General features: G+C 41.1%; 2 protein-coding genes across 2 annotated transcripts in view; one reads left to right on the top strand and one right to left on the bottom strand.

Moving 5' to 3' along the window:
• The window catches only part of LOC122925459 (olfactory receptor 1009-like), a 58,124-nt gene extending 43,662 nt beyond the window's left edge, over window positions 1-14,462 (bottom strand). The window contains exons 1-2 of the mRNA XM_044276816.1: window positions 14,447-14,462; window positions 13,363-13,565 (exon numbers count right to left, since the gene is read on the bottom strand). Coding sequence (XP_044132751.1) covers window positions 13,363-13,565; window positions 14,447-14,462 — 219 coding nt within the window. The remainder of the gene's footprint in view (window positions 1-13,362; window positions 13,566-14,446) is intronic.
• Window positions 14,463-26,388: 11,926 nt separating this feature from the next.
• Window positions 26,389-27,366, top strand: LOC122925461 (olfactory receptor 1468-like). Its single transcript, XM_044276817.1, has one exon. It carries the CDS (start codon window positions 26,389-26,391, stop codon window positions 27,364-27,366), a length of 978 nt encoding a protein of 325 aa, XP_044132752.1.
• The last annotated feature ends 356 nt before the right edge of the window (window positions 27,367-27,722 follow it).

The raw sequence follows: 27,722 nt of genomic DNA on the forward strand, positions 1-27,722 counted from the left end.
CTGGGCCACCTCCTCTTCCATCATCGCCCTAAGTGTTTTCTCAAGGAGACATAGAAGTGGTATTGTAACGCTGATAACGGTGTCATCGCCACTGGCCATGTTGGTGGAGTACTCGAAACAGCGCAACAGGGCACACAGGTCTCGCATGGAGGCCCAGTCATTGGTGGTGAAGTGGTGCTGTTCTGTAGTGCGACTGACCCGTGCGTGCTGCAGCTGAAACTCCACTATGGCCTGCTGCTGCTCGCACAGTCTGTCCAGCATGTGCAAGGTGGAGTTCCACCTGGTGGGCACGTCGCATATGAGGCGGTGAGCGGGAAGGCCGAAGTTACGCTGTAGCGCAGACAGGCGAGCAGCAGCAGGATGTGAACGCCGGAAGCGCGAACAGACGGCCCGCACTTTATGCAGCAGCTCTGACATGTCGGGGTAGTTGTGAATGAACTTCTGCACCACCAAATTCAGCACATGCGCCAAGCAAGGGATGTGCGTCAAATTGGCTAGTCCCAGAGCTGCAACGAGATTTCGCCCATTATCACACACCACCAGGCCGGGCTTGAGGCTCACCGGCAGCAACCACTCGTCGGTCTGTTGTTCAATACCCCGCCACAACTCCTGTGCGGTGTGGGGCCTGTCCCCCAAACATATGAGTTTCAGAATGGCCTGCTGACGTTTACCCCGGGCTGTGCTGAAGTTGGTGGTGAAGGTGTGTGGCTGACTGGATGAGCAGGTGGAAGAAGAGGAGGAGGAAGCCGAGAAGGAGGAGGTGGCAACAGGAGGCAAAGAATGTTGCCCTGCGATCCTTGGCGGCGGAAGGACGTGCGCCAAACAGCTCTCCGCCTGGGGCCCAGCTGCCACTACATTTACCCAGTGTGCAGTTAGGGAGATATAGCGTCCCTGGCCGTGCTTACTGGTCCACGTATCTGTGGTTAGGTGGACCTTGCTACAGATGGCGTTGCGCAGTGCACACTTGATTTTATCGGATACTTGGTTGTGCAGGGAAGGCACGGCTCTCTTGGAGAAGTAGTGCCGGCTGGGAACAACATACTGTGGGACAGCAAGCGACATGAGCTGTTTGAAGCTGTCTGTGTCCACCAGCCTAAATGACAGCATTTCATAGGCCAGTAGTTTAGAAATGCTGGCATTCAGGGCCAGGGATCGAGGGTGGCTAGGTGGGAATTTACGCTTTCTATCAAATGTTTGTGAGATGGAGAGCTGAACGCTGGCGTGTGACATGGTTGAGACGCTTGGTGACGGAGGTGGTGGTGGTGGTGTTGGTGGTACATCCCCTGTTTGCTGGGCGGCAGGTGCCAACGTTCCTCCAGAGGCGGAGGAAGAGGCCGAGGCGGCAGCAGCAGAATAGGCCGAGGCGGCAGCAGCAGAAGAGGTAGCAGGGGGAGCCTGAGTGACTTCCTTGGTTTTAAGGTGTTTACTCCACTGCAGTTCATGCTTTGCATGCAGGTGCCTGGTCATGCAGGTTGTGCTCAGGTTCAGAACGTTAATGCCTCGCTTCAGGCTCTGATGGCACAGCGTGCAAACCACTCGGGTCTTGTCGTCAGCACATTGTTTGAAGAAGTGCCATGCCAGGGAACTCCTTGAAGCTGCCTTTGGGGTGCTCGGTCCCAGATGGCGGCGGTCAGTAGCAGGCGGAGTCTCTTGGCGGCGGGTGTTCTGCTTTTGCCCACTGCTCCCTCTTTTGCTACGCTGTTGGCTCGGTCTCACCACTGCCTCTTCCTCCGAACTGTGAAAGTCAGTGGCACGACCTTCATTCCATGTGGGGTCTAGGACCTCATCGTCCCCTGCATCGTCTTCCACCCAGTCTTGATCCCTGACCTCCTGTTCAGTCTGCACACTGCAGAAAGACGCAGCAGTTGGCACCTGTGTTTCGTCATCATCAGAGACATGCTGAGGTGGTATTCCCATGTCCTCATCATCAGGAAACATAAGTGGTTGTGCGTCAGTGCATTCTATGTCTTTCACCGCTGGGGAAGGGCTAGGTGGATGCCCTTGGGAAACCCTGCCAGCGGAGTCTTCAAACAGCATAAGAGACTGCTGCATAACTTGAGGCTGAGACAGTTTCCCTGGTATGCATGGGGGTGATGTGACAGACTGATGGGGTTGGTTTTCAGGCGCCATCTGTGCGCTTTCTGCAGAAGACTGGGTGGGAGATAATGTGAACGTGCTGGATCCACTGTCGGCCACCCAATTGACTAATGCCTGTACCTGCTCAGGCCTTACCATCCTTAGAACGGCATTGGGCCCCACCATATATCGCTGTAAATTCTGGCGGCTACTGGGACCTGAGGTAGTTGGTACACTAGGACGTGTGGATGTGGCAGAACGGCCACGTCCTCTCCCAGCACCAGAGGGTCCACTAACACCACCACGACCATGTCCACGTCCGCGTCCCTTACTAGATGTTTTTCTCATTGTTATGGTTCACCACAACAACAAATATATTATTTGGCCCAATGTATTGTATTCAAATTCAGCGGGATATAAATTTGAGGCCTAGTATTTAGGCGCTGGGTGACCGGTATGGATTTAGTGACAGAATTAGACTTGGAAATGCACAGAAGCGTGTGTGTGTGTGAAGTTATTCTGAATGACCCAATGTGCACCTTGAATATTATATACCCTTTTAGGGATAGATTTCAAATAGCTCTGATATAGCAGAAACCACTAAATTATGAAATTGCTAAATTGGGAATTGTATTTCAACCCAGAACAAAAAATGTGCTTTGACGGACACTAAATAACTTTCCCAGCCACAACAGGACAGCGTTAACGAGAGATTTAGCAGGATATAAATTTGAGGCCTAGTATTTAGGCGCTGGGTGACAGGAATGGGTTTAGTGACAGAATTAGACTTAGAAATACACAGTAGCGGGTGTGTGTGAAGTTATTCTGAATGACCCAATGTGCACCTTGAATATTATATACCCTTTTAGGGATAGATTTCAAATAGCTCTGATATAGCAGAAACCACTAAATTATGAAATTGCTAAATTGGGAATTGTATTTCAACCCAGAACAAAAATGTGCTTTGACGGACACTAAATAACTTTCCCAGCCACAACAGGACAGCGTTAACGAGAGATTTAGCAGGATATAAATTTGAGGCCTAGTATTTAGGCGCTGGGTGACAGGTATGGGTTTAGTTACAGAATTAGACTTGGAAATGCACAGAAGCGTGTGTGTGTGAAGTTATTCTGAATGACCCAATGTGCACCTTGAATATTATATACCCTTTTAGGGATAGATTTCAAATAGCTCTGATATAGCAGAAACCACTAAATTATGAAATTGCTAAATTGGGAATTGTATTTCAACCCAGAACAAGAAATGTGCTTGAACGGACACTAAATAACTCGCCCAGCTACAGCACTAAGGACAGATTTAGCTGGATATAAATTTGAGGCCTAGTATTTAGGCGCTGGGTGACAGGTATGGGTTTAGTGACAGAATTAGACTTGGAAATGCACAGTAGCGGGTGTGTGAAGTTATTCTGAATGTCCCTATGTGCACCTTCAATATGATCTACCCTTTTAGGGATAGATTTCAAATAGCTCTGATATAGCAGAAACCACTAAATTATGAAATTGCTAAATTGGGAATTGTATTTCAACCCAGAACAAGAAATGTGCTTGAACGGACACTAAATAACTCGCCCAGCTACAGCACTAACGACAGATTTAGCTGGATATGAATTTGAGGCCTAGTATTTAGGCGCTGGGTGACAGGTATGGGTTTAGTGACAGAATTAGACTTGGAAATACACAGTAGCGGGTGTGTGTGAAGTTATTCTGAATGACCCAATGTGCACCTTGAATATTATATACCCTTTTAGGGATAGATTTCAAATAGCTCTGATATAGCAGAAACCACTAAATTATGAAATTGCTAAATTGGGAATTGTATTTCAACCCAGAACAAGAAATGTGCTTGAACGGACACTAAATAACTCGCCCAGCTACAGCACTAAGGACAGATTTAGCTGGATATAAATTTGAGGCCTAGTATTTAGGCGCTGGGTGACAGGTATGGGTTTAGTGACAGAATTAGACTTGGAAATGCACAGTAGCGGGTGTGTGAAGTTATTCTGAATGTCCCTATGTGCACCTTCAATATGATCTACCCTTTTAGGGATAGATTTCAAATAGCTCTGATATAGCAGAAACCACTAAATTATGAAATTGCTAAATTGGGAATTGTATTTCAACCCAGAACAAGAAATGTGCTTGAACGGACACTAAATAACTCGCCCAGCTACAGCACTAACGACAGATTTAGCTGGATATGAATTTGAGGCCTAGTATTTAGGCGCTGGGTGACAGGTATGGGTTTAGTGACAGAATTAGACTTGGAAATACACAGTAGCGGGTGTGTGTGAAGTTATTCTGAATGACCCAATGTGCACCTTGAATATTATATACCCTTTTAGGGATAGATTTCAAATAGCTCTGATATAGCAGAAACCACTAAATTATGAAATTGCTAAATTGGGAATTGTATTTCAACCCAGAACAAGAAATGTGCTTGAACGGACACTAAATAACTCGCCCAGCTACAGCACTAAGGACAGATTTAGCTGGATATAAATTTGAGGCCTAGTATTTAGGCGCTGGGTGACCGGTATGGATTTAGTGACAGAATTAGACTTGGAAATGCACAGAAGCGTGTGTGTGTGTGAAGTTATTCTGAATGACCCAATGTGCACCTTGAATATTATATACCCTTTTAGGGATAGATTTCAAATAGCTCTGATATAGCAGAAACCACTAAATTATGAAATTGCTAAATTGGGAATTGTATTTCAACCCAGAACAAAAATGTGCTTTGACGGACACTAAATAACTTTCCCAGCCACAACAGGACAGCGTTAACGAGAGATTTAGCAGGATATAAATTTGAGGCCTAGTATTTAGGCGCTGGGTGACAGGTATGGGTTTAGTGACAGAATTAGACTTAGAAATACACAGTAGCGGGTGTGTGTGAAGTTATTCTGAATGACCCAATGTGCACCTTGAATATTATATACCCTTTTAGGGATAGATTTCAAATAGCTCTGATATAGCAGAAACCACTAAATTATGAAATTGCTAAATTGGGAATTGTATTTCAACCCAGAACAAGAAATGTGCTTGAACGGACACTAAATAACTCGCCCAGCTACAGCACTAAGGACAGATTTAGCTGGATATAAATTTGAGGCCTAGTATTTAGGCGCTGGGTGACAGGTATGGGTTTAGTGACAGAATTAGACTTGGAAATGCACAGAAGCGTGTGTGTGTGAAGTTATTCTGAATGACCCAATGTGCACCTTGAATATTATATACCCTTTTAGGGATAGATTTCAAATAGCTCTGATATAGCAGAAACCACTAAATTATGAAATTGCTAAATTGGGAATTGTATTTCAACCCAGAACAAGAAATGTGCTTGAACGGACACTAAATAACTCGCCCAGCTACAGCACTAAGGACAGATTTAGCTGGATATAAATTTGAGGCCTAGTATTTAGGCGCTGGGTGACAGGTATGGGTTTAGTGACAGAATTAGACTTGGAAATGCACAGTAGCGGGTGTGTGAAGTTATTCTGAATGTCCCTATGTGCACCTTCAATATGATCTACCCTTTTAGGGATAGATTTCAAATAGCTCTGATATAGCAGAAACCACTAAATTATGAAATTGCTAAATTGGGAATTGTATTTCAACCCAGAACAAGAAATGTGCTTGAACGGACACTAAATAACTCGCCCAGCTACAGCACTAACGACAGATTTAGCTGGATATGAATTTGAGGCCTAGTATTTAGGCGCTGGGTGACAGGTATGGGTTTAGTGACAGAATTAGACTTGGAAATACACAGTAGCGGGTGTGTGTGAAGTTATTCTGAATGACCCAATGTGCACCTTGAATATTATATACCCTTTTAGGGATAGATTTCAAATAGCTCTGATATAGCAGAAACCACTAAATTATGAAATTGCTAAATTGGGAATTGTATTTCAACCCAGAACAAGAAATGTGCTTGAACGGACACTAAATAACTCGCCCAGCTACAGCACTAAGGACAGATTTAGCTGGATATAAATTTGAGGCCTAGTATTTAGGCGCTGGGTGACAGGTATGGGTTTAGTGACAGAATTAGACTTGGAAATGCACAGTAGCGGGTGTGTGAAGTTATTCTGAATGTCCCTATGTGCACCTTCAATATGATCTACCCTTTTAGGGATAGATTTCAAATAGCTCTGATATAGCAGAAACCACTAAATTATGAAATTGCTAAATTGGGAATTGTATTTCAACCCAGAACAAGAAATGTGCTTGAACGGACACTAAATAACTCGCCCAGCTACAGCACTAACGACAGATTTAGCTGGATATGAATTTGAGGCCTAGTATTTAGGCGCTGGGTGACAGGTATGGGTTTAGTGACAGAATTAGACTTGGAAATACACAGTAGCGGGTGTGTGTGAAGTTATTCTGAATGACCCAATGTGCACCTTGAATATTATATACCCTTTTAGGGATAGATTTCAAATAGCTCTGATATAGCAGAAACCACTAAATTATGAAATTGCTAAATTGGGAATTGTATTTCAACCCAGAACAAGAAATGTGCTTGAACGGACACTAAATAACTCGCCCAGCTACAGCACTAAGGACAGATTTAGCTGGATATAAATTTGAGGCCTAGTATTTAGGCGCTGGGTGACCGGTATGGATTTAGTGACAGAATTAGACTTGGAAATGCACAGAAGCGTGTGTGTGTGTGAAGTTATTCTGAATGACCCAATGTGCACCTTGAATATTATATACCCTTTTAGGGATAGATTTCAAATAGCTCTGATATAGCAGAAACCACTAAATTATGAAATTGCTAAATTGGGAATTGTATTTCAACCCAGAACAAAAAATGTGCTTTGACGGACACTAAATAACTTTCCCAGCCACAACAGGACAGCGTTAACGAGAGATTTAGCAGGATATAAATTTGAGGCCTAGTATTTAGGCGCTGGGTGACAGGTATGGGTTTAGTGACAGAATTAGACTTAGAAATACACAGTAGCGGGTGTGTGTGAAGTTATTCTGAATGACCCAATGTGCACCTTGAATATTATATACCCTTTTAGGGATAGATTTCAAATAGCTCTGATATAGCAGAAACCACTAAATTATGAAATTGCTAAATTGGGAATTGTATTTCAACCCAGAACAAGAAATGTGCTTGAACGGACACTAAATAACTCGCCCAGCTACAGCACTAAGGACAGATTTAGCTGGATATAAATTTGAGGCCTAGTATTTAGGCGCTGGGTGACAGGTATGGGTTTAGTGACAGAATTAGACTTGGAAATGCACAGAAGCGTGTGTGTGTGAAGTTATTCTGAATGACCCAATGTGCACCTTGAATATTATATACCCTTTTAGGGATAGATTTCAAATAGCTCTGATATAGCAGAAACCACTAAATTATGAAATTGCTAAATTGGGAATTGTATTTCAACCCAGAACAAGAAATGTGCTTGAACGGACACTAAATAACTCGCCCAGCTACAGCACTAAGGACAGATTTAGCTGGATATAAATTTGAGGCCTAGTATTTAGGCGCTGGGTGACAGGTATGGGTTTAGTGACAGAATTAGACTTGGAAATGCACAGTAGCGGGTGTGTGAAGTTATTCTGAATGTCCCTATGTGCACCTTCAATATGATCTACCCTTTTAGGGATAGATTTCAAATAGCTCTGATATAGCAGAAACCACTAAATTATGAAATTGCTAAATTGAGAATTGTATTTCAACCCAGAACAAGAAATGTGCTTGAACGGACACTAAATAACTCGCCCAGCTACAGCACTAACGACAGATTTAGCTGGATATGAATTTGAGGCCTAGTATTTAGGCGCTGGGTGACAGGTATGGGTTTAGTGACAGAATTAGACTTGGAAATACACAGTAGCGGGTGTGTGTGAAGTTATTCTGAATGACCCAATGTGCACCTTGAATATTATATACCCTTTTAGGGATAGATTTCAAATAGCTCTGATATAGCAGAAACCACTAAATTATGAAATTGCTAAATTGGGAATTGTATTTCAACCCAGAACAAGAAATGTGCTTGAACGGACACTAAATAACTCGCCCAGCTACAGCACTAAGGACAGATTTAGCTGGATATAAATTTGAGGCCTAGTATTTAGGCGCTGGGTGACAGGTATGGGTTTAGTGACAGAATTAGACTTGGAAATGCACAGTAGCGGGTGTGTGAAGTTATTCTGAATGTCCCTATGTGCACCTTCAATATGATCTACCCTTTTAGGGATAGATTTCAAATAGCTCTGATATAGCAGAAACCACTAAATTATGAAATTGCTAAATTGGGAATTGTATTTCAACCCAGAACAAGAAATGTGCTTGAACGGACACTAAATAACTCGCCCAGCTACAGCACTAACAACAGATTTAGCTGGATATGAATTTGAGGCCTAGTATTTAGGCGCTGGGTGACAGGTATGGGTTTAGTGACAGAATTAGACTTGGAAATGCACAGTAGCGGGTGTGTGAAGTTATTCTGAATGACCCTATGTGCACCTTGAATATTATATACCCTTTTAGGGATAGATTTCAAATAGCTCTGATACAGCAGAAACCACTAAATTTTTAAATTGCTAAATTGGGAATTGTATTTCAACCCAGAACAAAAAATGTGCTTTGACGGACACTAAATAACTTTCCCAGCCACAACAGGACAGCGGTAACGAGAGATTTAGCGGGATATAAATTTGAGGCCTAGTATTTAGGCGCTGGGTGACCGGTATGGATTTAGTGACAGAATTAGACTGGGATATGGCCAAAAAATAACCACACTATTGCTGGTTAAATGCACTTGGTGATGGGCGCAGCTTGCCCCTGATGTAGTATATGGCCAAAAAATGAACAGACTATTGCTGGTTAAATGCACTTGGTGTCACAGCTTGACCAACCACACTACTGAGGGTTAAATGCACTTGGTGACGGGCGCAGCTTGCCCCTGATGTAGTATATGGCCAAAAAATGAACAGACTATTGCTGGTTAAATGCACTTGGTGACGGGCGCAGCTTGCCCCTGATTTAGTATATGGCCAAAAAATGAACAGACTATTGCTGGTTAAATGCACTTGGTGTGATAGCTTGACCAACCACACTACTGAGGGTTAAATGCACTTGGTGACGGGCGCAGCTTGCCCCTGATGTAGTATATGGCCAAAAAATAAACAGACTATTGCTGGTTAAATGCACTTGGTGTGACAGCTTCACCCTGATGTAGGCTTTAGCCAAAAAACAAACGCACCATTGAGGGTTAAATGCACTTGGTGACAGGCGCAGCTTGCCCCTGATGTAGTATATGGCCAAAAAATAAACAGACTATTGCTGGTTAAATGCACTTGGTGTGACAGCTTCACCCTGATGTAGGCTTTAGCCAAAAAACAACCACACCATTGAGGGTTAAATGCACTTGGTCGCAGCTTGTGCTGGCGCACCACAAGACACAAAATGGCCGCCGATCACCCCAGAAAAATGTGACTGACAAACGGTCTGGGCAGCCTAAAAACAGTGAGCAATTGAGGATCAGCAGCTCAATGATCCACAGCTGCAGATCGATCAGTTAATCAAGTCCTTTGGAGGAGTTAATCTGCCTAATCTCGCCCTACTGTCGCAGCCGCAACCTCTCCCTACGCTAATCAGAGCAGAGTGACGGGCGGCGCTATGTGACTCCAGCTTAAATAGAGGCTGGGTCACATGGTGCTCTGGCCAATCACAGCCATGCCAATAGTAGGCATGGCTGTGATGGCCTCTTGGGGCAAGTAGTATGACGCTTGTTGATTGGCTGCTTTGCAGCCTTTCAAAAAGCGCCAAGAAAGCGTCACAAAAGTGCGAAGAAAGCGACGAACACCGAACCCGAACCCGGACTTTTACGAAAATGTCCGGGTTCGGGTCCGTGTCACGGACACCCCAAAATTCGGTACGAACCCGAACTATACAGTTCGAGTTCGCTCATCCCTATTGGCTACCTATTCCTCCTCCACCGCCGCTACCACCTATACCGCCACATCAACCTACACCACCACATCCACCCATCCACCGCCTCCTCAACCTCCTACTCCTAGATCAAGATTGTATTTTTTGTTTTTCTGTATTTTGTTATTTTAAGTCATTTCCCTATCCACATTTGTTTGCAGAGCAGTTGTCATGCTCTTAAGCACATTTTGATGCCTTTTGCAGCCCTCTAGCCCTTTCCAGGACTATTTTAAAGCCATTTTAGTGCCAAAAAGTTTGGGTCCCCATTGACTTCAATGGGGTTCGGGTTCCGGGTCAAGTTTGGGTCCTGAACCCGAACTTTATTTTCAAGTTCGGCCGAAACTGCCGAACCCGAACATCCAGGTGTCTGATTTCCTCTTCAAGGACGCAAAGCAGTTCCTCCCCGGTTTACTCAGAAAAATCAGGTGCAGAACTACGTGACACCGCTGTGCTCTGCACAGGTAGTATGCTGGACTAGCACTCCGAATTGTGCCGGCAGTGGAGGCTAAGGACAAGGTGGAGGATGAGGAAGCAGAGGAGGACATTGCTGCAAGACCCAGAGCTTAAGAACGCGGAGGCGGCAGTGTCATCAGCTGGCCAAGTTGCTGGTGTGGCTGGGCAGGAGCCTTCCCCTGTGTAACTTTGATGTTAACCAGTGGCAGCTAATGCATGACATCTGCCGTTTGCTCAGACCCTTTGAGGAGGCCACTTTATTTGTCATTTGCCAGGACTATGGGATGAATGGCGTAATTCCACTCCTTAATGTTTTGGAGCATATGCAGATAAATCTGGCTGGACAGGGGACAGGAGATGAGGTGCCTACATCTCATGCCCACCTGAGCCCTCTGGGGGCTAAACTGCAGGAGGAGGAGATTCACACACAAGCAATGTATACAGAAATGGGTGTTTTTTCTGCACAAGTGACAAGAGAGAAGCAGAAGCAGGAGGAGTTAGAGGGCAAAGAGGAAGACCAGGCAGATGACCCTGACTGACCATGGTAGTATGGAGTGGAGATGGAGGCAGGGAGTCCCTCCGAGGCCCTTGTGCAAATGGCCATAAGGCATATTTAGTTGCTTGCGTAATGACAGCAGTATTATCACCATTCGGCAGAGGGATGACTACTGGCTCTCCACCATGTTAGACCATCGCCACTACCGAGACATCCTATGTACTCAGTTGGCTGCTGCCTATGTGTTAACTTATCCATCCTTACGAAGGTCTGAGCAGGGGGTTCCTCTGTGCTCACGTTCCACTGCCATGGCTGCTGGAGGAGGGTGCGAGGGCAGGAGCAGCAACAGCTCCATCAGAAGCAACTAAAGTCTGGAGTCTCTAATGGGCAGTTTTCTTCACCCACCTACTGAAGAAACCACCCACAAGCAGCAGCAGCAGCAAGACACCTGAAGCAGCAGGTGATGGCATACTTAGACTGCACCCTGCTACCTGACTTCTAAAATCTTACTATTCAGACAAACTTGATTTGTGGCCGTAACTGGTTGAGTTTGCCCTGGACAAACTTTCCTGCCTTCCCAGTAGTGTGACATCAGAGCGGGTGTTTAGTGTGGCTGTGGGCATAGTTACCCCATAGAGAACTCACCTTTTTACCCAAATTGTGGGAAGACTGACCTTTGTGAAGATTAATCAGGCGTGGATCAGCCAGGATTTCCACACACCAGTGCCTAATGCATCAGACTAGATCATTCTGGGTGCCACATCTAAACTTTATCAAAAGAGACCTGTTTCTTCTGGCCACTTGCTTCAGCCAGTATGCTGATACTACCAGCCACCTGATGCCACACACCTGCGGCCTCTGCTTCCATGTTCTTCTACTGCCACCCACCATCTTGTGCTGTTACTTCCACTGCTGTTGCCCCCCACCCTGTGACTGGGCCACTGTGTTAACTACTCATGCATTTGCCACCTTATCAATCTGTGACTGACCACTATGTAGACTTCTCATGCAGTTGCCACCCTTACCATTCTCAAACTGGACCACTGTGTTGACTCCTCATGTTGTTGCCATCCTCCCCACTCTGTGCCACTGTTTGGCCTTGTTCACATTACAATTTATTTTGTCCTTCTTCTGATCTGTCAGAAGGACGGAAAAATGAGAAACACAACAAATCCTGTCTATGTAGCAGCTGTAAGGCCTGTATCACACAGTCCTTATTTTGCATCAGGATATGCTCATGATTTGGAAGCCAAAAGCAGAAGTGGTACCATCCACTCCTGTTTTATTTTGGCCTTAGCAATACTGATGGATTACTAACAGAGTGAAGGCGGATGCTCAACAGACAGGATCAGAGGAAGGACAAAATAATCAGTGACTTCAACAGAAACTTATTGCTGACCCCCTCTCCACTCTGTTGGGGGGCTCTACTTGTATAAATGTTTTATAGAACAGGTTCTGTAGAAATCTATGTGGTGACGGTGGCGACTCCCTATGAGTGTTTCTGCAAGGCACAGTGTTCTACACCACTATAAAGGCTCTCTACAGCCAGAATAGCAAATTTTTTAGGCAATTCAACTGAACAAATTCAGATCAAATTGAATGTTTTGGGGAAATTCAGCGATCCTTTTGCAGCCCTGTGGCGCTTTTATGACTTTTTTAGAGCCATTTTTCAGCCTCAAAGTCTTATTGAATTATGAGTTTGGTGTTCAGAGTAAAGTTCAGAACCCATCGAACCTGAACATGCATTGTTCCGCTCATCACTAGTCATTATGTGTATGGCCGGCTTTCTTTTTCCATCTACAAGATTGTACCTATTAGACAGTTACAGCAGCTTTTACTTTCTTCAACATTTTTACTCAAGTAAAACTTTTTACCTGAAGAAACTTTGTTTAATCTCTTGACAACTAATTATCAGAAGTTTCCTGGAGCCCAGGAGACACATGAGCTCATGGTGAAAACTTTCCATGCTCCATTCCCTTTACTGTATGTGTGTGTATATATATGGCCATGTGCCTGATCTCCTCACACAAGATCTCTGCATTATGAAGGGTCTGGATTTCCTTATTTATCGATGCATTAGTAATGTAAAGATGAAAAGTATTTCCAAGGAAACATCTGCTGTAAGTACAGAATCAGTGTACATTTGTGTATTTTTGCTAGTAGCAGTAATAATAGTAGTATTACTAATAAACATGGTTTGTGTATATGATGCTGTCATCTTCAGTAACATTGTATAAAATACTATAAAATCTTTTATAGATATAATAATTACACATAGATATATGTAGACAGTGACGAGAAGTAAAACCCAACTCTCGGCCGAGCTTCCAGTGCAGGATGAACCCTCTCACCATAGGCTTCCATACATTTCTTATCCTGGACTGTATAAGAACGTCCTGTTTCCAAATCCACTTTGTTTCTTCATCAAGTCTGTATTCTATGTGTGCTCCTGGCTGCAGATCTCCACTGATCAGCAGCTTCTTCTGGGTATAATGTAGAGAAGAGATTATAAACTGTAGGGGTTCTAAGAATTGCTGCTGAATGGAAGTGCAGACTAATAACATGTGCAGAATGTTGATCAAGAATATTCAAATTTAGAGTTTTTATCGCAAATATAGGTACTTCAAAAATTTGCGAATATTTTGAATATAGTGATATATATTCGTAATTTTGAATGTTCAATTTTTTTTTTTTATCAGTACACATGATCCCTCCCTCCTTCTAGCTTGTGGGCCAATGGGAAGGCTGCAGTATATTTGACTTTAGGAGTAGTGTTGTTTGCAAATTTTCGTAAGGCAAATTTTCGTAATGCAATTTTTTTATTGCAAATTTTTCAACTTACAACTACTTTAAGACAAAGAAGATTATAGCACTATATCAGCTAAACTGCTCTATATTTGTTTTTTTTAATATTCGCTATATTTCTATAACTTAGTTTTTTCGAATATTCTTAATATTCTAAAACAAGAATATATAGCAATATAGCGAATATTCGGAAAAAAACGAATATAGAGCACTTTAGCTAATATAGTGCTATAATCTTCTTTGTCTAATAGTTGTAAATTAAAAAATGTGCAATAAAAATTCGCATTACGAAAATTTGCATCTTACGCGATCATTACCAGGCCGATTTTTCGAGTAAAAAATCGTAGAATATAGCGAATATTCGACGAATATTCTACAAAATATTCGCGAAATATCGCAAATTCGAATATGACCCCTGTCGCTTATCACTACTGATGAGGTGTCTTCAGGTTCTTTAGACTCCTTATTTACATCAACAGAAGAAGACTTCACAAAGACAAGGACTTATAGCCAGGAAATTGGAGAGAAAGGTTCACTGTGGACATTGCAATGTAAAGGGTTTGGCCGGCCTTTAAAAAATGTACAAAAAGTAGAGAAAATGCTAAAACATGAAAAATAACTGACACTTACCTGGTGAATCCTCCATGGCACAGCTCTGGTGGTCCTCACCAGTATTGTCAGTGATGATGTGCTCTACATACTGATATGACAGCTGCAGCCGATCTCTGGCCTCAGCGCTAATGCCTGTATATTCAGCAGAAGACAAAGTGATTGTCTGCAGTAGTCACACACTCATGGCGTGTCATCACAGCAGGACAATTCATACAGACTGGTGGGGACCCCCAGAACTGCATTTCTGGAGAGGACGAGTATAAGCAAATTTTTTAAGATTTTCTTTGCTTTAACAACATTTTTTATAAACTCTATGGGGGGGCATTTACTATTAGATATACAACAATTTTCTGGTGAATATCTGTTGCAGATTGAGAAACAAAGGTTATTTCCACCATCACGGCAGGTCTAAATAAGAAGAGGCGTAGCATGAGCGGGGAAGGAGCAGGTCCGTCTGAGTTATCATTTTCTACGTGTTTTAAGTGTAGAAAATTGTGTAAATGTAAGACACTTTGGATGGTGTCTTGCATTAGACACTTTGGATGCTGTCTTACATTTAGACACTTTGGAAGCTGTCTTACATTTACACACTTTGGAAGCTGTCTTACATTTACACACTTTGGAAGCTGTCTTACATTTACACACTTTGGAAGCTGTCTTACATTTAGACACTTTGGAAGCTGTCTTACATTAGACACTTTGGAAGCTGTCTTACATTAGACACTTTGGAAGCTGTCTTACATTAGACACTTTGGAAGCTGTCTTACATTACACACTTTGGAAGCTGTCTTACATTAGATACTTTGGAAGCTGTCTTACATTTACACACTTTGGAAGCTGTCTTACATTACACACTTTGGAAGATGTCTTACATTTAGACACTTTGGAAGCTGTCTTACATTTAGACACTTTGGAAGCTGTCTTACATTTACACACTTTGGAAGCTGTCTTACATTAGACACTTTGGAAGCTGTCTTACATTAGACACTTTGGAAGCTGTCTTACATTAGACACTTTGGAAGCTGTCTTACATTACACACTTTGGAAGCTGTCTTACATTAGACACTTTGGAAGCTGTCTTACATTAGCACACTTTGGAAGCTGTCTTACATTAGACACTTTGGAAGCTGTCTTACATTAGACAACTTTGAAGCTGCTACATTTATAACACTTGGAAGCTGTCTACATTACACCTTTGGAAGCTGTCTTACATTTAGACACTTTGGAAGCTGTCTTACATTAGACACTTGGAAGCTGTCTTACATTTAGACACTTTGGAAGCTGTCTTACATTTACCACACTTTGGAAGCTGCTTACATTAGACACTTTGGAAGCTGTCTTACATTTAGACACTTTGGAAGCTGTCTTACATTTAGACACTTTGGAAGCTGTCCTTACATTAACACTTTGGAAGCTGGTCTTACATTAGACACTTTGGAAGCTGTCTTACATTAGACACTTTGGAAGCTGTCTTACATTTACACACTTTGGAAGCTGTCTTACATTTAGACACTTTGGAAGCTGTCTTACATTTACACACTTTGGAAGCTGTCTTACATTTAGACACTTTGGAAGCTGTCTTACATTAGCACACTTTGGAAGCTGTCTTACATTTAGACACTTTGGAAGCTGTCTTACATTTAGACACTTTGGAAGCTGTCTTACATTTAGACACTTTGGAAGCCTGTCTTACATTTAGACACTTTGGAAGCTGTCTTACATTTACACACTTTGGAAGCTGTCTACATTTAGACACTTTGGAAGCTGTCTTACATTAGACACTTTGGAAGCTGTCTTACATTTAGACACTTTGAAGCTGTCTTACATTTAGACACTTTGGAAGCTGTCTTACATTTAGACACTTTGGAAGCTGTCTTACATTTAGACACTTTGGAAGCTGTCTTACATTACACACTTTGGAAGCTGTCTTACATTTAGACACTTTGGAAGCTGTCTTACATTTAGACACTTTGGAAGCTGTCTTACATTAGACACTTTGGAAGCTGTCTTACATTAGACACTTTGGAAGCTGTCTTACATTTACACACTTTGGAAGCTGTCTTACATTTACACACTTTGGAAGCTGTCTTACATTTAGCACACTTTGGAAGCTGTCTTACATTTACACACTTTGGAAGCTGTCTTACATTTAGACACTTTGGAAGCTGTCTTACATTTAGACACTTTGGAAGCTGTCTTACATTTAGACACTTTGGAAGCTGTCTTACATTTAGACACTTTGGAAGCTGTCTTACATTTAGACACGTTGGAAGCTGTCTTACATTAGACACTTTGGAAGCTGTCTTACATTTAGACTACTTTGGAAGCTGTCTTACATTTACACACTTGGAAGCTGTCTTACATGTTACACACTTTGGAAGCTGTCTTACATTAGCATACTTGGAAGCTGTCTTACATTTAGACACTTGGAAGCTGTCCTTACATTAGACTACTTTGGAATGCTGTCTTACTTTAGACACTTGGAAGCTGTCTTACATTAGACACTTTGGAAGCTGTCTTAACATTAGACACTTTGGAAGCTGTCTTACATTTACACACTTTGGAAGCTGGTCTTACATTAGACACCTTTGGAAGCTGTCTTACATTACACACTTTGGAAGCTGTCCTTACATTTAGACACTTTGGAAAGCTGTCTACATTAGACACTTTGGAAGCTGTCTTACATTAGACACTTTGGAAGCTGTCTTACATTTAGACACTTTGGAAGCCTGTCTTACATTTAGACACTTTGGAAGCTGTCTTACATTTAGACACTTTGGAAGCTGTCTTACATTTAGACACTTGGAAGCTGTCTTACATTTACATCACTTGGAAGCTGTCTTACATTTAGACTACTTTGGAAGCTGTCTTACATTACACACTTTGGAAGCTGTCTTACATTTAGACACTTTGGAAAGCTGTCTTACATTTATACACTTTGGAAGCTGTCTTACATTTACACACTTTGGAAGCTGTCTTACATTTACACACTTTGGAAGCTGTCTTACATTAGACACTTTGGAAGCTGTCTTACATTTAGACACTTTGGAAGCTGTCTTACATTTACACTTTGGAAGCTGTCTTACATTTAGACACTTTGGAAGCTGTCTTACATTAGACACTTTGGAAGCTGTCTTACATTTAGACACTTTGGAAGCTGTCTTACATTTAGACACTTTGGAAGCTGTCTTACATTAGACACTTTGGAAGCTGTCTTACATTTAGACACTTTGGAAGCTGTCTTACATTTAGACACTTTGGAAGCTGTCTTACATTTAGACACTTTGGAAGCTGTCTTACATTACACTTTGGAAGCTGTCTTACATTTAGACACTTTGGAAGCTGTCTTACATTTAGACACTTTGGAAGCTGTCTTACATTTACACTTTGGAAGCTGTCTTACATTTAGACACTTTGGAAGCTGTCTTACATTACACACTTTGGAAGCTGTCTTACATTAGACACTTTGGAAGCTGTCTTACATTTAGACACTTTGGAAGCTGTCTTACATTTACACACTTTGGAAGCTGTCTTACATTAGACACTTTGGAAGCTGTCTTACATTTACACACTTTGGAAGCTGTCTTACATTAGACACTTTGGAAGCTGTCTTACATTTACACACTTTGTAAGCTGTCTTACATTAGACACTTTGGAAGCTGTCTTACATTTAGACACTTTGGAAGCTGTCTTACATTTACACACTTTGGAAGCTGTCTACATTAGACACTTTGGAAGCTGTCTTACATTTAGACACTTTGGAAGCTGTCTACATTAGACACTTTGAAGCTGTCTTACATTAGACTACTTTGGAAGCTGTCTTACATTTAGACACTTTGGAAAGCTGTCTTACATTTAGACACTTTGGAAGCTGTCTTACATTTAGACACTTTGGAAGCTGTCTTACATTTAGACAACTTTGGAAGCTGTCTTACATTAGACACTTTGAAGCTGTCTTACATTACACACTTTGGAAGCTGTCTTACATTTACACACTTTGGAAGCTGTCTTACATTTACACACTTTGGAAGCTGTCTTACATTAGACACTTTGGAAGCTGTCTTACATTTAACACTTTGGAAGCTGTCTTACATTTAGACACTTTGGAAGCTGTCTTACATTAGACACTTTGGAAGCTGTCTTACATTTACACACTTTGGAAGCTGTCTTACATTTACACACTTTGGAAGCTGTCTTACATTAGACACTTTGAAGCTGTCTTACATTAGACACTTGGAAGCTGTCTTACATTTAGACACTTTGGAAGCTGTCTTACATTAGACACTTTGGAAGCTGTCTTACATTTACACACTTTGGAAGCTGTCTTACATTTAGACACTTTGGAAGCTGTCTTACATTTAGACACTTTGGAAGCTGTCTTACATTTAGACACTTTGGAAGCTGTCTTACATTAGACACTTTGGAAGCTGTCTTACATTAGACACTTTGGAAGCTGTCTTACATTAGACACTTTGGAAGCTGTCTTACATTAGACACTTTGGAAGCTGTCTTACATTTAGACACTTTGGAAGCTGTCTTACATTTACACACTTTGGAAGCTGTCTTACATTAGACACTTTGGAAGCTGTCTTACATTTACACACTTTGGAAGCTGTCTTACATTAGACACTTTGGAAGCTGTCTTACATTAGACACTTTGGAAGCTGTCTTACATTTACACACTTTGGAAGCTGTCTTACATTTAGACACTTTGGAAGCTGTCTTACATTTACACACTTTGGAAGCTGTCTTACATTTACACACTTTGGAAGCTGTCTTACATTTAGACACTTTGGAAGCTGTCTTACATTAGACACTTTGGAAGCTGTCTTACATTTAGACACTTTGGAAGCTGTCTTACATTTACACACTTTGGAAAGCTGTCTTACATTAGACACTTTGGAAGCTGTCTTACATTAACACTTTGGAAGCTGTCTTACATTTAGACACTTTGGAAGCTGTCTTACATTAGACACTTTGGAAGCTGTCTTACATTTAGACACTTTGGAAGCTGTCTTACATTACACACTTTGGAAGCTGTCTTACATTAGACACTTTGGAAGCTGTCTTACATTTACACACTTTGGAAGCTGTCTACATTAGACACTTTGAAACTGTCTTACATTTAGACACTTTGGAAGCTGTCTTACATTTAGACACTTTGGAAGCTGTCTTACATTATACACTTTGGAAGCTGTCTTACATTAGACACTTTGGAAGCTGTCTTACATTTAGACACGTTGGAAGCTGTCTTACATTTAGACACTTTGGAAGCTGTCTTACATTAGACAACTTTGGAAAGCTGTCTTACATTTACACACTTTGGAAGCTGTCTTACATTTACACACTTTGGAAGCTGTCTTACATTACACACTTGGAAGCTGTCTTACATTTAGACACTTTGGAAGCTGTCTTACATTTAGACACTTTGGAAGCTGTCTTACATTAGACACTTTGGAAGCTGTCTTACATTTACACACTTTGGAAGCTGTCTTACATTAGCACACTTTTGAAGCTGTCTTACATTTAGAAACTTGGAAGCTGTCTTACATTTAGACACTTTGGAAGCTGTCTTACATTTAGACACTTTGGAAGCTGTCTTACATTTAGACACTTTGGAAGCTGTCTTACATTACACACTTTGGAAGCTGTCTTACATTTACACACTTTGGAAGCTGTCTTACATTAGACTACTTTGAAGCTGTCTACATTAGACACTTTGGAAGCTGTCTTACATTTAGGACACTTTGGAAGCTGTCTTACATTAGACACTTTGGAAGCTGTCTTACATTTAGACACTTTGAAGCTGTCTTACATTAGACACTTTGGAAGCTGTCTTACATTAGACACTTTGGAATGCTGTCTTACATTTAGACACTTTGGAAGCTGTCTTACATTTAGACACTTTGGAAGCTGTCTTACATTAGACACTTTGGAAGCTGTCTTACATTAGACACTTTGGAAGCTGTCTTACATTAGACACTTTGGAAGCTGTCTTACAGTTAGACACTTTGGAAGCTGTCTTACATTTACACACTTTGGAAGCCTGTCTTACATTTACACACTTTGGAAGCTGTCTTACATTTACACACTTTGGAAGCTGTCTTACATTTAGACACTTTGAAGCTGTCTTACATTAGACACTTTGGAAGCTGTCTTACATTAGACACTTTGGAAGCTGTCTTACATTTTAGACACTTTGGAAGCTGTCTTACATTTAGACACTTTGGAAGCTGTCTTACATTTAGACACTTTGGAAGCTGTCTTACATTTAGACACTTTTGAAGCTGTCTTACATTAGACACTTTGGAAGCTGTCTTACATTTAGACACTTTGGAAGCTGTCTTACATTAGACACTTTGGAAGCTGTCTTACATTTAGACACTTTGGAAGCTGTCTTACATTAGACACTTTGGAAGCTGTCTTACATTAGACACTTTGGAAGCTGTCTTACATTTAGACACTTTGGAAGCTGTCTTACATTAGACACTTTGGAAGCTGTCTTACATTAGACACTTTGGAAGCTGTCTTACATTTAGACACTTTGGAAGCTGTCTTACATTACACACTTTGGAAGCTGTCTTACATTTACACACTTTGGAAGCTGTCTTACATTTACACACTTTGGAAGCTGTCTTACATTAGACACTTTGGAAGCTGTCTTACATTAGACACTTTGGAAGCTGTCTTACATTTAGACACTTTGGAAGCTGTCTTACATTTAGACACTTTGGAAGCTGTCTTACATTTAGCACACTTTGGAAGCTGTCTTACATTTAGACACTTGGAAGCTGTCTTACATTTAGACACTTGGAAGCTGTCTTACATTTACACACTTTGGAAGCTGTCTTACATTTACACACTTTGGAAGCTGTCTTACATTACCTTTGGAGCTGTCTACATACACTTTGGAAGCTGTCTTACATTTACACACTTTGAAGCTGTCTTACATTTAGACACTTTGAAGCTGTCTTACATTTAGACACTTTGGAAGCTGTCTTACATTTAGACACTTTGGAAGCTGTCTTACATTTAGACACTTGGAAGCTGTCTTACATTTAGACACTTTGGAAGCTGTCTTACATTTAGACACTTTGGAAGCTGTCTTACATTTACACACTTTGGAAGCTGTCTTACATTAGACACTTTGGAAGCTGTCTTACATTTAGACACTTTGGAAGCTGTCTTACATTTAGACACTTTGGAAGCTGTCTTACATTTAGACACTTTGGAAGCTGTCTTACATTAGACACTTTGGAAGCTGTCTTACATTTAGACACTTTGGAAGCTGTCTTACATTTAGACACTTTGGAAGCTGTCTTACATTTACACACTTTGGAAGCTGTCTTACATTAGACACTTGGAAGCTGTCTTACATAGACACTTTGGAAGCTATCTTACATTTAGACACTTTGGAAGCTGTCTTACATTTAGACACTTTGGAAGCTGTCTTACATTTACACACTTTGGAAGCTGTCTTACATTTACACACTTTGGAAGCTGTCTTACATTTACACACTTTTGAAGCTGTCTTACATTAGATACTTTGAAAGCTGTCTTACATTTAGACACTTTGGAAGCTGTCTTACATTTAGACACTTTGGAAGCTGTCTTACATTTAGACACTTGGGAAGCTGTCTTACTTTTACACACTTTGGAAGCTGTCTTACATTTACACACTTTTGAAGCTGTCTTACATTAGATACTTTGGAAGCTGTCTTACATTTACACACTTTGGAAGCTGTCTTACATTTACACACTTTTGAAGCTGTCTTACATTAGATACTTTGGAAGCTGTCTTACATTTAGACACTTTGGAAGCTGTCTTACATTTACACACTTTTGAAGCTGTCTTACATTAGATACTTTGGAAGCTGTCTTACATTTAGACACTTTGGAAGCTGTCTTACATTTAGACACTTTGGAAGCTGTCTTACATTTACACACTTTGGAAGCTGTCTTACATTACACACTTTGGAAGCTGTCTTACATTTACACACTTTGGAAGATGTCTTACATTTAGACCGTCGGTGTATGCACCAAAGTCATGTAGAGACCGGCGCCAAAAATTCTTTCCTTACTAAATGTGCCCCTATATTTTTATAAATCCCCCTGTATGTTTACGCCGCCAACCGTGCGTGTACCCACAGCTATGTATGTCAGTGTCACTCAGACATTATTTACTATTGCTGTCATTACATTCAAAAGCTTAAGGAGGGGGAGGGAAATAACAAGTTTTCCTAATCCTCAGAGTCCTAGGAGGCTAGAGGGGGTTATCTACCGACTTTCATGGCAATTGGAGCAACTTTAGTTCGGCTTAAATTGATTTAGGTCCAAACCAAACATTTAAAATTTGGCGAACCGGACACAAAATTTATCCTGACAGCTTGGCTCATCTCTAATCCGTACACTCTGCATCTATTATACCTCATACCTCACATATCAGTACACTGCTGTATATACTATATATCTGTACACACTGCATCTATTATACCTGTTACCTCACATATCAGTACACTGCTGTATATACTATATATCTGTACACACTGCATGTTTTATACCTGTTACCTCACATATCAGTACACTGCTGTATATACTGTATATCTGCACACACTGCCTCTATTATACCTGTTACCTCACATATCAGTACACTGCTGTATATACTGTATATCTGTACACACTGCATCTATTATACCTCATACCTCACATATCAGTACACTGCAGTATACACTATATGTCTGTATACACTGCCTCTATTATACCTCGTACCTCACATATCAGTACACAGCTGGGTATACTATTAGAGATGAGTGAATCGAAGTTGACAAAGTGTAATTCGATCTGAATTTCAGGAAAAATTAGATTTGCCCGGAAGTCAAATTTTCTCGTGCTTTGTCGTAACAAATCATATTTTTTCTAAAATGTGATGCTGCACATTTTAGATAGAATAGGAAAAAAGTCCCATAATGCTGTGCAGAGAGCCATTGAGCAGCTAGCCAGCCCTTGTGATGTCACAGCCCTATAAAAATTCTCCTCATGCCCGGTCCCCGAAATTTTACATTGCACTTAGTGCAGTGCAGGGATAGACGTTACAGGCACTAGGGACAGTGATCAGGAAAGACTTTATTCATTGGAAATTACTATTGAGCAGTTCAGGGAAAGATTATTTATTCATAGTGTAGGCAAAGGATAGGGAGGCGTTATCCACAGTGCCGGAAAAGATCAGGGACCAATAGGAGAGTGTAAAGCCTGGGTAATAGGAGCTATTGTATTACACCTTGCTGCACTAATTGGGGTTAAAAAGTGATCTATTACTTCAGATTTTAGGTTGTTGGCATTCTTTTATACATCAGTAATTCCATAAATCTTTTCTTCTGCTATTGGGGTGAATTTGTGGTCAGATTCTACAGTATTTATTTTTTAAGGGGGTTAACAGTGTTTTTATAAATAATTAAATCTGTTAATCCTTGGTTCCCCTGATATGCAATGTTTCGCCCCATTGGAACTCCACCCTCCACATGTTGGACCTACTATATGAGCAGAGAAAGGCCATAAACTAATTCTTGATTATGCAGGCGGACAGGAGCACTATTCTGTGTAACTTTGACGTGAGCCAGTGGCAGCTCATGAGTTACAACTGCCATTTTCTCAGGTCCTTTGAGGAGACCACTTTATTTGTCCATCGCCAGGACTACGGTATGAATAACTGAGGCAGATCCACAGCAGGGCTTTATTAATTCCAGCGTTTAAAATGCCGGTCTTATTAAATGTGCCCCAACATTTTTAATTACATGCAATTACAAAAGTATTCAGATCCAGGTTTGAAAACTGTAAAATATTTTTTTTGTGGGAGAACCCCTTTAACTTCTGGATTAACATCTAATCTGCTTCCCCTTAATCACTAATGTTGCCTCTGAGGTGTGCTGCAGAGTGACCTGCTTATCCATGTCTTGTGCTGAGGCATCCATGAAGAGCTGACAGTCTCCACCCAACAGCTCTGAAAAAAAATCTGTATTGCAGATAGAAAAACTACTAAAAATGCCAGATACAAGTTATGTAATAGACAGAAATAGGCTCCTTTCACATGAACAAGTTTTCCATATGGGTGCAATGCTTGAATTGAATTGCACCCCCATTGAATCCTGACCCATTAATTTCTATGGGTCTGTGTACATGAGCGTTGTTTTTCACGCATCATCTCTGTGTTATGTGAAAATCTCAGCATGTTCTATATTCTGCATTTTTACGCAGCCCAAATCCCTTAGAAGTGTATGGGGCTTCTGTAATGACACATAGTGCCATTACCACTCTTTGCACCTTGCTACTGTCTTCAATGTGCTAACTTGTGTCATCAGAATATATTTTATTCCATATCTGACTAATGTGCATATATATTTCCGTGAAACTGTTTTTGTTCATGTAATTACCTGGTTTACCACGGCATATCTGGCAGAGCTGTATTATATAGAATGGAACCCTTCTTCCATTCTATTCCCCTCTCTAGAGAGGGAGGAGTTTTAGCTAGAGTAGTGAGTTCCTTCCTACCACTCAGTGGGAGAGGTTGTGTGTCCAGCTTGTCCCCTGCTGGGGAAGAAAGCAGGCCTTTTCCTGTTTGGACAGGCCCTGCCTGTGAGTTTCTACATGGTTGCATGTCCCCTCCTGGGCTTGCATTTCCTAAAAGCCAAGCTAAGGAAGCTTGAAGCCAGGAAGAAGTTTTCCTAGGATTACAGTGAGAGTCAGACTACAGAAAGCTAAGTTGCAGCCTACAACAGAAAGCTAAAGTAAAAGTTTCTATTTAAGCCAGCCAACATAGCAGAGCTGAAAGAGTTCAGATATAGCAGAGCTAAAAGTGTTTGCCTTTTAGAACTTCATGCCAAAGCTTGCTGGAAACCAAGACCAAGTTTGTATATTGTTTGGATTACCGTTTACCCAAGTAAAGCTGAATTGCAATTATATACAAAGTCTGGACTCAATCATTCCTTCATCATCTAAGTTAGCTACCCGTTTTGCACTGCATCGGACGACTATGTCTGGGATCCAAGAGTATTCATGTAGGAGCACCTTGACACATGCTTAAAACATCTACAGCAGGCATCCTCAAACTGCGGCCCTCCAGCTGCAACTCCTACAATGCCCTGCTGTAGGCTGATACCTGTAGGCTTTTCGGGCATGCTGGGAGTTGTAGTTTTGCAACAGCTGGAGGGCCACAGTTTGAGGATGCCTGATCTACAGGGACATTGCAGGCCCACCTACACCACTGTAGCATTCCTACCCTGGGTATTACCACCATCATACATAAAGGGGACTCCATGTCCTCGTTGCTTCAGTGCAACTGGTGTCATGACTTCTTACTCTATAAGAGGGACATATATCGTAAAAACCTCCTAAGGTGCAATGGATACCCTAGACGCGGAAACCGTACATTGCACTTCCGTTAAATATGCATTGCATCCAAATGGAAAGCGTTTTTAATTGATAGTTGCTAGGGGATGTAGTTCGTTATTCTACTTTTATTTTTTTTCATGCGCATGTAAAACACACCAAAACTGATAACATTCGCATGAAAAAAAAAAATTCTAATTAAACGCTGAATGCAGTCGCAAACAAAACTGCGCTTGTATTAAAAACCAAAGTTTTTTTCCTTGACAGATCCAGACACAATCTGTATCATTCTTGTGAAAGAGGCCATATTGTTATATTGCATATACACACATGAAAAATTAACTGAAACAACAATTATACAATAACAACTTGTGACCACTGTGGCCAATCACTGGCCTCAGCATTACCATTTTATGCCTTTGTCCTAATGTGGTATCATCTCAGAAATCTCCATTTGTAAGGATGAGAGATTTAGGCTACCAACATATGGTTCATGCCCCATATCTAGTGGATGCCATAGTCTTATGTCTACTAATCTGGTCTTAAAAAAATAAAACAAAAAATCACAGCCTGGCTTAATGTTATTAGATGTTTCCTTTAATTTCTTATTCTACTTGCAGACAAATCTGACTGTGGTCGCGGAGTTTTTCCTTTTAGGATTTCAAGGCAGCCAACTTTTGAGAAATCTTCTATTTCTTCTGTTCCTTGTTGTTTTTGTTGCCACAATATGTGGGAACCTCCTGATCATCATCCTCGTGTCCACCAGCAAGAATCTTCACACCCCAATGTATTTATTCATCTCACAACTGTCCATCAGTGACATCCTATTACCCACAACTATTGTCCCCAACCTGCTCCACATCCTACTGAATAATGGAGGAACCGTCAGTTTTATTAGTTGTTTGACTCAATTTTATTTTTTTGATTGCACTGAAGTATTTGAGTGTTTTCTTCTCGCCGTGATGTCTTATGACAGATATGTGGCCATCTGTAATCCCCTCCATTACACCTCCATCATGACAAATAGATTTTGTGTTACATTAATCATTATTAGTTGGTTGATGGGTAATGGTATTTCATTCATTGGTACCATAACATCATCAAAACTAAACTTTTGTGGGTCAAATATCATCGATCATTTATTCTGTGACCTTGTCCCCTTACTAGACCTGTCCTGTTCTGACACCTTCTCTGTTCACTTGGTGATTTTTGTTTTGGGAGCTCCAACTCTAACGGTCGCAACCTCAATTATTGTAGTGTCTTATACTTACATTGTGATATCAGTCTTAAGGATCCCATCCAGTACTGGTAGACAGAAAGCCTTCTCCACCTGTAGCTCCCACCTTATTGTGGTCTCCATTTTTTACGGGACTATATTTAGTGTTTACGTTTTCCCTAAGAGAGAACAAACTTGGGTCAGTAGTAAGATCCTCTCTCTGCTGTATACTGTATTTACTCCATTTATTAACCCCATTATATACAGTCTGAGGAATAAAGACATAAAGAAAGCCGTACAGAAAACATTACATAAACACATATCCCGTAATAAACATTAATACACATTTAGAGACAAGCAAATCACTCAAAATGTTAATTATTCAACCTATTTGATTTGAGTGCAAATTGACTCTACCCAAATCAAAAGGGCTCTGACTGGCCTGAAAATGTTTGTATAACACTAGTCTCATAGGACCCATATTCTCTCTTTTTTTTGTTTTGTTTCTCTCTCTCTCAGACTCAGATGCAACTTGAGATCTTACAAAATATGGTTGGAATTTGATTCAATTAGAATTGATTTGCTCATCTCTAATTGATGCTGTCACTCACTAGTGATCAGCGGATCTGGATTTCAGGATTAATTTGATTCGCCCCAAAGCCGAATTTCCTCCTGCTTCGTGGTAGCGAATTGATT

Source organism: Bufo gargarizans, chromosome 2 (assembly GCF_014858855.1).
Source record: "Bufo gargarizans isolate SCDJY-AF-19 chromosome 2, ASM1485885v1, whole genome shotgun sequence".
NCBI lineage: Eukaryota > Metazoa > Chordata > Amphibia > Anura > Bufonidae > Bufo > Bufo gargarizans.